Consider the following 14,892-nt stretch of genomic DNA (forward strand, 5'->3'; position numbering starts at 1 on the left):
TAGTGTGCAGGTGATTTGCTGGTTCTTCAATACTAACAGTTAAGAATCAAAAATCAATCCAGTCCGCCACCAATATTTGTCTTTATTTTAATATCTGTGTAATCTCAGTGGCTGTTGACCCATGCTGTAAATTATTCTCATGTACCATTTGATGCACAATCATTACAAGAGATTTACAGTACATAAACGTATGCACAAAGGAAAAGAATGACCTTCATCCCAGGCACGTGTGGTAGATTCACTGATCAGATGTCAACTTAGGACTTTGTGGTGTCCCTCTTTGGGTCAAACAATGAAGAAAGGCAGCAAACAAGCAAAGACAAGAATCTGGCAAAGGGCGCGTCTCGTGCAAAAATCAAATAAGTGCATGTGATATCATTCTATTGATCCCGAGTGAAATCTAATGTAAATATGTTGCAAAACGTTAAGAATGTCTTCTTTAGGTCGGGAAATCACAGCTGTTGTTCACTATCCAGTGTTCCCTCGTTTATCGCGGGGGATAGGTTCCCAAAATAGCCTGGAATAAGTGAAATTCGCTGATTAGCCAACTTTATTTTACAATTCTTATGTTTTAAGGCTGTAAACCCCCTCACCATACACACACTTTATATACTTTTCTCAGACAGGCATTAACATTTTCTCACATTTCATGTTTAAACACTCTCAAAAAAGTAAAAACCTTCGCTTGAATTTTAATGATCAACCTACAAGGTTGGACACAAGAAATTAAGTGACTCACATTATTTCACTCATGTGACCGTGCCTTTTTGTCCTGGCGCCGTTCCGCTGTACTGTGGCGTTGTTGTGTGCTTGTTAAAACAAACTGCTGCAGTCCTCCTCGAAGTGAACATTCATTTATTCCGCAATGGCGCCCTACAGCGGCGTAACTTCTACATTCCTTCAGCACGTCCAGAAGGCCAACCTTTTGTGCGATGGTTAGTTAGCATCCTCCTCTGCCTTTTGGGTGCAATTGATTGGCTGTAGACCATTGTCAATCAGGACGCAGAAGCCAATGGGCGGTGCACACAGACGAGAGAGGGACGAGAGCGAGAGAGACACAAAACAAAAAAACAAAACAAAAAAATTATGATTGCACTAAAAAAAATCCGCGACAAAGAGAGTCCGTGAAAGGTGAACCGCGATAGAGCGAGGGAACACTGGACCAGCAACACGATTAGGTTGTAGTTTGCATTGGTTTCAAAATGGAAATATTGTCTTCTAATACAGTAGATGGTTCAAAGACCACCAGCGAATAGTTAAACTATTGATGCCCCCTCCAGACATTGATGTTCTGCAATTTTGGATGAATATTTGCAATCAAAGTGACTGTTGCAATTACTACATTACTGTAGATTCAGCTCCATCACCCATTGCCATTGTTCACTCGGGTCACAATGCGGGTTTCAGCCCTAAATGTGCCTCACGCTTCTTAAATGCATTTCAAGTATAAAACATATCGGTACTCACCGCTCATGAACGATAACGTAAGATGATGAACACGGCGCTGCCAGTTTTGCAGCTTTTGAAGCTGGTGCTTTCCTAGCCAAACCTTTGCGTCTCACAAGTACGGTGCGTTCAAGGACCGCCAAACAACGTGCAAAATCTCGATGCTTCACGAAAAAACATTACCAGTCGGGCATGAAGATGTCATCTATAAATTATTCCCAACTTATTGTGAACAAGATATGTTTTCTGCAGAAACAGACTATTTTGGGAGAAAATAAGCTTCAGACCAAAAATCTGCGGGAATGCTCAGTCGCTGTGTGATGATCCACTGTATTGTAAATTACTATACTCAGCAACGTAGAGGGTGAATGCATTTGAAAGTGAAGCATGATGGGGTTCTACATCACCACAATCATGACAACATTGTGAAATGTCCACCTTTCTAACAGCCAATCAACAAGCATGATCATCTTATCAAGACAAAATTTGGATATAGCTCTAGGTCTTGTCCAGCGTGTGTATACGACTTCCATTTAGCTGCGGTTCATTCAAATGCGTGAGTTGCTTCATAAAGGCCAAACTGCCCCACTTTCCGTGTGATCACAACACTCATGACGTGTCATCGATGCCAAAAGGTGGAGCTGCCATTGCCGCATGCTTTCGTGGAAAGAACAACAGGCACTCTTAACGTAACGTGATCGCCGGTATTTCAAGGTTGGCTCATTTAAAAGGAATTAATTTAAATGGAAGAGACAAAAAAACGTGAAAGACAGGAAGGCACCAGGTAGAAACGTTTCCACCCAACACGACTGGTCTCTTTAACAAAGAAGTACTTTTGCCTGAACCGGTCATGTGGCACATCTTCAACCCAAATTCCAAGGAAGCGGTGGATGACATTGGAAATCCTTCTCGCTAAAGATTGCCCCAGGTGGTTGGAGGGGGGAACTGGTCCACGTCGCCCGATTCATCGTGAGAGTTGTCCCCCAGGTTGAAGGTTAGCTTGTAACGCAAACGTACTTTTTCCTGAAACGTGAGAAACACGAGTCTTTACTTCACCTTTGATGACATGCTCAAAAGTGTTTGCCCCTTCCCGATTTCTTCTTCTTTTGCAGGATTGTCACACTTAAAAGTTTCAGATCTCAAACATTTTTAAATTTTAGTCAATGAACACAACTGAACACAAAATGCAGTTTTAATGAAACTTATTAAGGGAGTAAAAAATCCAAAGCTACATGGTTCTGTGTGAAAAAGTGATTGCCCCCTAAACCTAATAACTGGTTGGTCCGCCCTTAGCAGCAACAACTGCAATCAACTTGCAATGAGTCTCTTACAGCGCTGGGGAGGAATTTTGCAGAATTGTTGTCATTCAGCCACATTGGAGGGTTTTGCAGCATGAGGCGCCTTTTTAAGGTCATGCCACAGCATCTCAGTAGGATTCAGGTCAGGACTTTGACTAGGCCACTCCAAAGTCTTCAGTCATTCAAAGGTGGACTTGCTGGTGTGTTTTGGATCATTGTCCTGCTGCAGAACCCAGGTTGGTTTCATCTTGAGGTCACCAACAAATGGCCAGACATTCTCCATCAGGATTTTTTGGTAGACAACAAAATTCATGGTTCTTCCAGGTCCTGAAGCAACAAAACCGATCCAGCCCGTCACACTACCACCACCATATTTTACTGTTGGTTTGATGTTCTTTTTCTGAAATGTGGCATTACTTTTAGGCCAGATGTATGGGGACACACACCTTCCAAAAAGTTCAACTTTTGTCTCGTCAGACCACAGAGTATTTTCCCAAATGTGTTGTGGATCATCAAGATGTTTTCTGACAACATTGAGATGAGCTTTCATGTTCTTTTGTTCGGCAGTGGTTTTGGTCTTGGAACTCTGCCATGCAGGCCGTTTTTGCCCAGTGTCTTTCTTATGGTGGAGTCATGAACACTGACCTTAACTGAGGCAAGTGCGGCCTGCAGTTCTTTGGGTGGTGTTGTGGGGTCTTTTGTAACCTCGTGGATGAGCCGTTGCCACACTTGTGGGGTCATTTTGTTTGGGAAGGTTCACCACTGTTCCATGTTTTGGCCATTTGTGGATAATGGCTCTCACTGTGGTCCGCTGGAGTCCCAAAGCTTTAGAAATGGCTTTATAACCTTCTCCACACTGATAGATCTCAATTAAGTTATGTTTCAACAGGGGCTGCAATCACTTTTTCACACAAGGCCACGCAAATTTGGATTTTTTTCCCCTCCCTTAATAATAAAAAGCTTCATTCTAAACTGGAGTTTGTGTTCAGTTGTGTTGTCACTGACTGATATTTAAATTTGTTTGACGATCTGAAACATTTAAGTGTGACAAACATGCAAAAAAATAAGAAATCAGGAAGGGAACAAACCCATTTTCACACCACTGTAAATAAAGTTGGATACATGGTAAATCTGCATTCATCTCCCCTTGGCCGAAACACTCAGCAACCTCCTCCCATGACCACACCTACTCTGTTGCAATTGGTCAGGGGGGAGGGTCTGCTTCATGCTAATAGTTATCAGCAAACAGTGGAAGAATTGGACAGTGGATGTAATTGGATGAATATCTGAGAATCACGTGTCACTCTGTGCTTTGCTCACTAAACATCTGTCCGCCAGGTGGTGAGAAGTAGCAGTGCCCATGAGGTAGGTCTTAAGCTCCAGAGAACAACAATTCTTTCCATTGCTGCCTTATTCCAGTTTCGACAAACAAGTCCTACTCAAAAAAAAAAAAAAACATTTTCTGGCTGCCATTTTTTTGGAGTGGCATAAAAATGAAATCAGGGTTAAGTTAAAAACACCCCAACCTTATGAGATGACTCTTCCACATCAAACAGACACAGAATAAGTCTGAAAAGTGGGAAATGTAGGCTAGGGACCCTTTCAAATCCACTAGGATACATCAGAGAAGCAAACCTTGTGAGGGTTAGCCAGTAGTAGAATCTGTGTGATTGCAGCCGGAGGAAGGACGGGATTAAATGCTGGGAGTTCAGTACTAGATGGCGGCTGCAGCTTCACTTTCATTACCTGGCCAACACAGACACGTGACTCACGTTATGCATTATGCAGCTCCCTTCTTTGTTACAAGCACACAGCATGAACCTACCTTGGGCACAGCGGCTTGAAAGCGAATTTTGGTGACAGGAATTGGCGCGGAGGACAGCATGGAAATGATCACCACCAGAACGTCCGGCCGTGACGGCGGACAGTCACGGGCGTACGTGAACAAAATGCGGAGGCTGTGTTTGTCAAATACAGTCACTGGCAGCAAGCTGCCTAAAACATATCCATCAACAAAACAGACAATGCAAACACAAGCTTATGTGGATCTTTGAACGCATGCTGGGTGTAGCAGCTTCGGCTTACTTGGCTGGATTAATTCCAGAGGCATTGTAACGTCAGCTAGGGAGATGTTGTTGCAGGAGCCAGACGCAAGCGACAAGCTTTTGTCGCCAACAGATGTAGGATTGTCAGCCTGGTCATGCACAGCCACGTTGGATGAGGGCACAGGAGCCGATGGTGTTGGTGTTGACGGTGGAGCAGGCCCAGAGTTGCAGTTGGACTTGGACTGGAGCTCTCGTAAGGTCACCCGAGAATGAGGCTGGAGTTTACTCCTGCAACAGGGCAGTAATCACAATTAGGGATGGGGCCAATCCATTCTCGTACTGTATCAACATCCGCTTATGGTACCAGCGTAATTCTCGTATTGACCACCTGCGGAGATTCCCAATCCATGGGTATGGAGTTAAAATCATGCCAAAACCTCACAAACACACAAACAAACGGCCAACGATTCACAAACAAAATCCATGTGGTTTGCAAATACTATGAATTCACGTGTATAAGCCACTACTTTTTTCTTAAACTTTGAACCCTGCGGCTGATTCAGCGGTGTGGCTAATCAATGGCTAAATTCTAATCTCATGACATTTTCTTTACTGAATAGTTCATTCAGATTTGTGAGGTCAGAGGGCACAGACGCTGGGCTTGGGAGAGCGCCTGCTTGCTGTCAATCTCCGTTCCACTTCATCTCAAAGGCCTTTGATGGGTTTGAGTTCAGGGCTCTCAAGCTCTTCACACCAAAGTCATCCAAATATGCCTTAATGGACCTTGCGTTGTGCACTGGAAGGCACATCCTGGAACAGAAGGGTCTTCCCCAAACTGTTCTCCCAAAGTTGTAAGCATAGAATTGGTGAAATTAAGACGGAACGTTCAACCCTTGACTGATATGACTTTGTCCAAATGATGAATAAGATTATTAATGATGTCCTCCTTGTCTCCAAGCACTACACTTATATAATAGCTGAGTAAATCTAAAAGTCAGTACAATGAAGAATGTACTCCACTAATCCCATCTCACCATTTGACCTGCTGGTTCTCTGGAGGGAGGGACTGCTGTAACAATGTCTTCCCCAGCAGGTCCAGCTCATCCATGACTTTGGGTGCCACTGCTACAACCTGTGGAGTCTGGGCTACAGCTGGACGCAACGCCGTAGTTGGGACTGTTGGAGAGGGGAATTCTGGGGCAGCAGAAGACTGAGGGAATGAAACCAACACAGGTACACAGTTTGTTTCAGCGAGAGTTTCACTGTAGCCAAGCTTGAATTTACACTGAATTACACTTCTATTTATAAACAGTCATAAATGGGTTCACTATGATTCCCCTTGTCATGGATTTACCAGTAAGGTTATTGTGGCTTTCGCAGAAAGAACCTTCTTCAAGCTTCTCATTGGCTAAAATGGCTTTACGATTAAAGGTTATAGCACCACCTGCTGCTTTGGCATGCACGTGACAGTCTGGAGCCCCGGGAGCGGGAGGACACCACCGGCAAAGGTTTTCAAACACTCCAATTTCTCTGGAGGCAAAAGCTACATTTTTAAATGTTAAGATGATCTGCCTCTCTTCCATTCTTCATTCCCTTTTTTCTTGCCATTTTTGTGGCAGCAAATGACTTTCTCCAGTACAAAGCTGTTCAACTGATGTTTTCATGCAGACAGAGGAGGTAGTCAGTACTCCTGTAGGAATGCGTTGCCCCAACTGCCAAGGAAATATTGGTAAGGTACGGTATGTTTATTTGTTTCAGATGCGCATAACAAGTTACATTAAGGAACATCACATGGTTACATTTGAACCACTCAACATGTCCGAAAAGGAGTAGGAAGAAGCAGAGCTTGGGTAATTCTACCCCTTCTCCATGTCTACTACATGTCGACGCTTACAATACTTATTCCGCTTACATTTTTACATTCAAATCTTGTTGGCTTCCTATGCGAAAAGATGGAAGGTTTGTGTCGTGTTCAGGAAAAGGGAGAAATAAAAATGTTAAAACAGGGATAAAGTAAGATTAAAATGTAATAAAAGTAAGAAAATATGAATATTTTGTTGTCATCATGTTCTTAAAAATGTTAAAGAAATAACAATACATAAAAAATGTATTGGGGACATTAGATAATGGGTAAAGCAATATTTTGAATAAATATTAGGCCTCTTTAATTTTTAACCTGATTAATCCATTTTCAAATGAGTTAATATGATTAATCATCATTTGCAACTGTGTGTGAAATATGCCCTTTTTTACTGTATTTTTTTCAATAAAGATAAAAGACAGTACAGAATTATACAGTATATATTTGGATGTATTCAAATGGAAAAAAAGTGAACTCAAGCTAAAAGATAGATAAGCGGCATGGAAAATAGAAGGATGGATGGACAGTTTGATAGCGGCACAACATTTGAATCGCACTTAAACCATATTATTATGAGCGATGACGGGTAGCGTTCAAAAGACACCACGCCATTTGAGTTGAAATCACGTTTTGAGTGTATGTTCTATGGGATTTCCGAGCATCCGGCATTTGGCCCGCAGGGCGTTGACTTTTTACACGTTGTAGAGTTATTGTCAATTGTTGTTGAGGTGTGTCTTTTCCTTTCCTTGTAGTTGAGATGTCGTCTTCATTAAGAAATACAAATACTGGCTGCTACGTGGATATGCGTTACCTGTAACGTGCTCTGAGGCTCACAGGATTCTGTAGCATTCAGTCCTAGGAGATCAGGAACAAAGAGGGTTAATCAGGCTTGCGTTGTAGCTTGATGGTGTGACTCAACATCCTGGGTTGCAGCCAACGAGTTAACCGCAGGGCTAAGACACGACAAACCTGCTGACTCAACCCATTAAGACAGTAGTCTAGCTTGTTATTTACAAGCTAGATGAGGCTTTCGTGCTTACCCAGTGACATGAGCTCATCGTCCAGGAGGCTGATGCCTATGTTCTTACTCAGGATCTCTAAGTTGGAGGGTTTGGGGTTGAATGGTGCTGCGTTGGCTGGTGCACTCAGTTCTGCCAGTTCTAACAGGGCTGAGCTACTGCTGCCTGCTTTAAATAGAAACCATGTGCAAATCAAGAGCTGTATAGACCAGGGGTGTCCAAACTTTTTCCAGCGAGGGCCACATACTGAAAAATGAAAGGATGCAAGGGCCACTTTGATATTTCTTAAGGAAGCTACAGTATATGTAACTCAAGAAACAACTGCAATTTGTAATATAGCTGTAATATGGGTGAAATGCTACTAAAAATGACCTTTTTTCCCACAATAATACGAGTTTATTCTTGTAAAATTGCGACTCCTGTTCTTCATTCGATTATGACCGATATTTGGACTTTATTCCCGTAAAATTACAGCTGTTTTTTCCATTTCTGCTGATTTTTTAAATTTTCCAACTATTTCATTTCAGCTTTCCTCTTGTAAATTTTCTTCTCGTAATTCTAACTTGATATCTTTTAAAACAATAATGTATTTTTTCTTTATTTCAACATTGTTATCAAAATGATATTTTTCCTCATTTTAAGTTTATTCTCATAAAATTGCAATTTTTCAAATTAGAAAACTATTTTTTCCTCTTAATATTTTGACTTTATTCTGGTCTAATTTCTGCTGTTGATTTTTTTTGTATAGTTTTCCAAACATTTTAACTTCTTTTCTCCTGATATTTTGACTTTATCCCCATGTTATACATTTTGCGCCAACCCAAGATTCCAAAAATTGCAACTTTATTTCTTGTTTTTCACTTTAAAAAAAACCCAAACATTTTTCTGTAATATTTCATGCTACTAAAATGACATTTTTCCTCATACTGTTACTTTATTCTTGAGAAATTATGACTTTTGTTTTTGCTAGATTACAACTCAATATTTTGACTTTTGATTGATTTTTCCATTTTTGCTGCTGACGTTGTTTTTTTTAACTTTCCTCGTTAAATTACATTTTTAGACTGTGCGGCGGGCCGATTAAATCACAGCCACAGGCCGCACTTTGGACACCCCTGGTCTAGCTGAAAACTTGAAGGATCTGCCAATTCTGGAAATGGTGAGTTGAAGAAAGGTACCTGGTTGTGAGGGTGTGTTTATACATTCACTTGTCATCTTTTCACCCATCACCAGCTCCCTGTAGAGGTTAATCACCTGTGTCAAGCTGTCATTGGCCTGTAAGATAGACGCTGGAAGCACACATATTTATTTGTTTTTACATCATCCATCTAAATCTGTAGCCTTTGTGCTTCACGGTGAGAACCTTGCCATGCCAGTTCTCTTACCTAAAGCTTCATCGTTGTCCTCTGTATCACTGGCTAACCGGAATAGTGTGGGTCTCATTTTTTCACAACGCTGGTAAAGATCCTTTTCAGACAAGACAGGTGTTTAACAAACAAAGCACGTTCCTCACACATTTGGAGCCGAGGCCTGTGTGCTGAGCTTTCCCAACCTTAGTGAGATCCTGGTTGCTCTGTGCGCTGCCTTCCTTGCTGTAGCCCTCCAGCAGTTGGCTCAGCAGGCTCACACTCTCTTCTACCTCCTGGATGGCGTTCACCCGCTTCGAAACCTTCTCTACACGCTTCTGGTCCTACAAGAAAAAAGGAGCATCTGTATCAGAGCATTATCACGAACCCCCTGTTCAAAACTGGAGCTACTCGGGATGTCCACATTTTCTGGCTACTGATCTGATGCGCTTTTTTTTTTTTTTTATAGTCTTGCCGATCCAATCCTTATCCTTATGTATTTATTTATTTATTTAACAATAATAAGCTTTTGTTGCAAACATGAATTTGTGGAATTGAATATGGTTATGAAAACGGCTCTTCAAAGCATTAAAAATAAGGCAAGCAAAGTACTGCTGAATGCACTTTTGTATTACACGGCATGACCAACAATATTGGTTGGCTTCTGTAACAAACCTCTGTGAGTCAGGTCATTACTCCAATAAAAGTCCATCCAATAAAAGATACAATTGTAAAAAATGGCCACGCAAAATACTTTTAGGGCAGGACTAATCATTTGATTCTGGTTATTGATCAATTTCTGATGTGATTTAGTTCTAAAAACTCTCTGAGGGCCCTATGAAATCAGAATAAATTTTTCCCAAATTCCGTTTGAATTTTTTAGAATTCCATTTTTTTCCTTTTCCACTTATTTTACCAGCATAGAGTGTTCGCTATTTTGGGTTAGTGAATAAAATGTCTGTTAATTATATGCAAAAATCCTTACATTTATTGATGCAATACATCCTGTTTGTCCTGTAATAGAGAAATGGGTGTAGCTTGGCTAACTTTTCTAGTGGGATGTCAGCCTCAGCACATATTAATACAAAATCTTCAACAAACAAGCACGCGCTTGTGATTAAGGAAGATGCAGTCACAGATCTCATTTAAATCGCGTTATTAATGTAAGATATTTTTATGACACCCTATTTTGTTGACAAAATTAGACAAATGTGACAAAGAGCGCTGCTATTTTGAAGGCCCGATGTGTGTTGTGTGTGCTGAGAATGGCACTTGACGGTTGATACGAGCTAGGTGCAAAAATAAAACGTGCCTCTCGTCTTTTTTTACTCAGAACCTGCATGTCGTCAGTGGGCATTGTAAAATGGTCCTTACATTAAAGCGGTAAAACATAACACGTTGCCCCACACTCTGCTAAACTAAGCTAACCCTGCTAGCTGCCATCCATGCTCCGTAACAGAGGAGTTCCCAAAGTTTTTCGCCGCCGTTTCGATATGTTTATAGTGTTATTGATGAGATTCCACCACGACTGAGTGTTTTCTTCTTCTTGTGGCTGGCAGGAGTCGAGTGGCAACCAGCTTTGAGGCGCATTACCCCACCGACCATGTCGGAGTGTGGCCCAGAGTTACAAACGTTATACGGCAACCGGATCGGCTCGATCTCATGTCGGAAGCCGATACTATCCGATCTTAAAAATGCAGCCGATCCCGATCCTGGAGATCGGATCGGGACATCCCAAGTAGATACACATACGTGAGGTACAAAGCAACAACAACAACAAAGCAACAATGACTCACCTCCTGGACCATTTCCTTAATGAGCTGGTTTGCAGCTCTGAGATCTTCAGGGTGACAGCTATTCAATAAGCGAGACAACATCTACAAAAACAGGATAGGACAGCGGAGGCAAAGAGGAAGGCAGCTTTGTAAACTGTTGGTCCCTAGAAACTGTTCCCTGAAGTCAAACGTCATAAGTTCCTGGGAGGTTAAACACGTTCATACATCACTTGACAAGTTGACAACGATACACTTGCTCTTATTCTTCATGCTGCATACCTTAGACTTCTCTTCATCCTCAAAGATGGCACTTTTGGTTCTAGGTGGAGGGAGTGGAAGGATTTTGTCATCAGGAAGAATGGGATCCTGCTTGACAATACCTGGAAGAGAACAAGGACGTATGTCAACCTAGGAGTTCAATAAACATTTGCCATTAGCAGAGCTCCTGCACAAATGCTTCTGACCCTCCATCGACACTCACCCCGTTTCAGAGGAAATCTTCAACATATTTTACACTGCAACCATCTAGACTTGAAATTGTGTATAAACAGAGCTGTTACCAGATGTTACAGATTATAATAGAGATGGTTATTTACACTTCATAGCAGAAGATATTTGTTGTTGAGGTGACAGGCTTCAAATTAGCAACACAGGGAACACTGGTCTCATGCTTGTGGTGCACCATTACCAAAAAGGAGAACTGATATGAAAGCATGAAGTACAGGGATCTGTATCTGGCATCTTCCCCTACTTTGAGAATAGGTTTCGTATCCTGGCAGGAAAACAACTTCAACTTGTTGCTTCTCACCGTATGGCTGAGTAGACTCACCTTGTTTCTTCAACATCTGGTATGCATCAGCGATCTTGGTCTCATCTGGGAGTGTCACTGTCCAGCTAAACATCATTTCTTGAACCTTTGTCTTCACTGGCTCTGGAGCACGACTTCCTAAATACTACAAAAAAATGTTTTCCAAAAAGCCAAAAGTTATACACTTGTTTGTTATATCAGGAAATGATCATGTTTCCATCAATCCAGTGAGGGGATTTGGTACATTCCCCTTCCATTTTGTCGGTGGCCAGGAAGTGCAAAAGCCATATTCTACTGTATCTAACCCGTGACACAAAATAAAGCTACACCTTCCATGCTCTTGTCATTAACCACTACACTACGAGGGAACTCATCTTCACCTTTTTAAAACAAATATTCCAAGGCAAAGCGATACCAGTTAATTAAGGGTCTGGATTGCGTCGTTTCCAACAAATTAATGTTCATACGCGACACCCAATGGAGTAACAACGAAGTGACACAAATACAGTAGTGTGAAAAAGTGTTTGCTCCCTTCCTGATTTCTTTTTTTTTTTTGCATGTTTGCCTCACTTAATGTTTCAGATCATCAAACAAATTGAAATAGACAACACAACTGAACACAAAATGCAGTTTTCAAATGAAACTTTATTGTTAAGGGAGAAAAAAAAACAAAGCTACATGGCCCCAGCGCCTTTTTAAGGTCATGCCACAGCATCTCAATAGGATTCAGGTCACGACTTTGACTAGGCCACTCCAAAGTCTTCAGCCATTCAGAGGTGGACTTGCTGGTGTGTTTTGGATCATTGTCCTGCTGCAGAACCCAAGTTGGTTTCAGCTTGAGGTCACCAACAGATGGATGGACATTCTCCTTCAGGATTTTTTGGTAGACAGCAGAATTCCTGCTTCTATTTATCACAGCAAGTCTTACAGGTCCTGAAGCAGTAAAAGAGCCCCAGACCATCACACTACCACCATCATGTTTTACTGTTGGTATGATGTTCTTTTTTTTAAATGCGGCGTTACTTTTACGCCAGATTTACACACCTTGCAAAAAGTTAAACTTTTGTCTCATCAGACCACAGAGTATTTTCTGGGGGTCATCAACATGTTTTCTGGCAAAACTGAGACAAGCCTTAATGTTATTTTTGTTCAGCAGTGATTTTGGTCTTGGAACTCTGCCATGCAGGCCGTTTTTGCTCAGTGTCTTTCTTATGGTGGAGTCATGAACACTGACCTTAACTGAGGCAAGCGAGGCGCTCTTGGGGTCATTTTGGTTGGCCGGCCACTCCTGGGAAGGTTCACCACTGTTCCATGTTTTCGTCGTTCATGGATAGTGGCTTTATAACCTTTTCCACACTGATAGACCTCAGTTAAGATATGTTTTAACTTGGGGGGCGGATCACTTTTTCCACACAGGGCCAAGTAGGTTTGCATTTTTTTTCTGCCTTAATAATGAAAAGTTTCATTTAAAAACTGCATTTTTTTGTTCAGTTGTGTTGTCATTGACTAATATTTAAATTTGTTTGATGATCTGAAACATTTAAGTGTGACAAACATGCAAAAAATTAAATCAGTAAGGGAGCAAACACTTTCTCATACCACTGTATACTGTATATTCAGGCAGACTGACTTGGTGTACTGTAAGAACGCAGGTAGACAAGTTGGAAGCGCTATTTTCATCTACTACATTTATTATGTCTGATGCAGAAGATTGTCTTGGTTTCTGACTATTTCATGTCTTTATTCAACACACAATGCACATTCACAAGTTTAGAGCTAAACATTTCATTCACATAACCGTTATTGGCCTCCATTCCTGTCAATCTGGGATTTGCTAGATTCCCTCTCCGGTTTGTGTAATTGTAATTTGTTTAGTCTTTTACTAATGTGTTATCTGAAATGTTCATTTGTTTTGAGTTTTGTTGATGCGTCTCCTGAAATGCTAACTTGTTTGGCCAGCCTAGCTAAACTTGCTAGTGATACCTAATGCACAGCAACAGCTTCGTGACACGATCATTGGTTTAAAAAAAAAATCATCAATCACAAATGATTCCCAGGAAAATTCCTCTCTTTGCATTTTATTTTGGTGTACTTTATGAGCTATGTCAACATCTGACCTGAACTCATATGAAATGAATATGCAATCCAGGCCAGTGTTGGGTACGCCACTTTCCTATTTAGATTTTTATTAATACAGTCAATCATCAAGTTATCAACTGGAGCAATTGTTACCTTGGGTGAGACCACCTTTATGAGCTCGTTGAGAAAGCGGAACTTTCCCACTTCGCTGTGAAACCGCTTCCCACAGTTCTTCATACAGGTTTCCAAAACCTGTTAGTACAATATGTGTTAAAATAGGAGAATTAGATCAAGTTAATACGGAAAGGCCAGGTCTTACCAGAAGTGCTTGCATGGCCTCCCATTCCTGAGGAGACTGGATTTTGTGGGCCAGAAGTCTGGTAGCAAGTTGGGGCCTGAGAGGTGAGATGTAAATACAAAAATTATTTATATAATTGCGTGATGTTATGTATTTGAGTCCAAAATTGTTGAATCATTATGTTAAGAGGTAGATCAGAAACTCTAATAACTTGAAATAACTTTGTATCACACCACTGTGACTAGTTAACATATTCACCCTTCTGGTTCATTGTTGAGTTGATCACAAAAAACCTTGATATTATCCCAATCAGTCTCCTTATTCAGAGGATTGGTGGCCTTGTCTGCAAAAAAAACAAAGACATTTACATTAAGCCATACACACCTTCTTGTTCACCTCTAAGTTAAAACTGCAACTCTGACGCTGCTGTAATGGTTTCTAATTCCTTTGATTCTGCTTGATAGTTTGCCATTTTCCAAACCAGCTTGTCAAAGTATGCAGAATGTGACAGTACATTATGGTCGTGACACACAGATTTGCATCCATTCAACTGGCCTTGAGGAAAGAGACAACGTTGAATTAAAATCGCCTTTCCAAGGTTTCCATTTCGGTAAATGGAAATTACAAAGTAATGTAAAATGCTTGCAAACAATGCTTCTGTGAGTCTGTATTAGGTCTCCGAACGCACTTTTTGATGATTCGCCTTCTTGATTAGCTAAAAAAGAATTCCCTGAAAGAATGCTATAAAATAAAACTATATGCTTTATATGTCACTAGTTATGTTTAACATTAAATAATTGATTGTCTTATAACGACTTACTGATACGCGACTGTAGGCTCTCCTCAGCTAGAGGCGCCGTCGCCATCTTTTGGGAATTCCAAACAAGAGGTCAAATCTCGCGTGCTTTTGAACTATC

The 14,892-nt window shown here is 41.1% G+C and overlaps 1 protein-coding gene across 1 annotated transcript; it reads right to left on the bottom strand.

Annotated features, from left to right (window-relative positions):
- Window positions 1–34: 34 nt before the first annotated feature.
- LOC129182401 (ADP-ribosylation factor-binding protein GGA1-like) lies at window positions 35–14,882 on the bottom strand. The gene is made up of 17 exons (XM_054778479.1): window positions 14,796–14,882; window positions 14,234–14,318; window positions 13,997–14,072; window positions 13,831–13,929; window positions 11,620–11,743; window positions 11,070–11,170; window positions 10,812–10,892; window positions 9,222–9,359; window positions 9,055–9,136; window positions 8,848–8,958; window positions 7,691–7,837; window positions 7,462–7,505; window positions 5,824–5,999; window positions 4,830–5,077; window positions 4,570–4,739; window positions 4,380–4,490; window positions 35–2,469 (listed from the first exon to the last, which is right to left on the bottom strand). Exons 1-17 carry the CDS (start codon window positions 14,839–14,841, stop codon window positions 2,359–2,361), a joined length of 1,950 nt encoding a protein of 649 aa, XP_054634454.1. The 5' UTR covers window positions 14,842–14,882; the 3' UTR covers window positions 35–2,358.
- Between the last annotated feature and the right edge of the window lie 10 nt (window positions 14,883–14,892).

The sequence above is a fragment of the Dunckerocampus dactyliophorus genome, chromosome 6, assembly GCF_027744805.1.
Source record: "Dunckerocampus dactyliophorus isolate RoL2022-P2 chromosome 6, RoL_Ddac_1.1, whole genome shotgun sequence".
NCBI classification, from domain to species: domain Eukaryota; kingdom Metazoa; phylum Chordata; class Actinopteri; order Syngnathiformes; family Syngnathidae; genus Dunckerocampus; species Dunckerocampus dactyliophorus.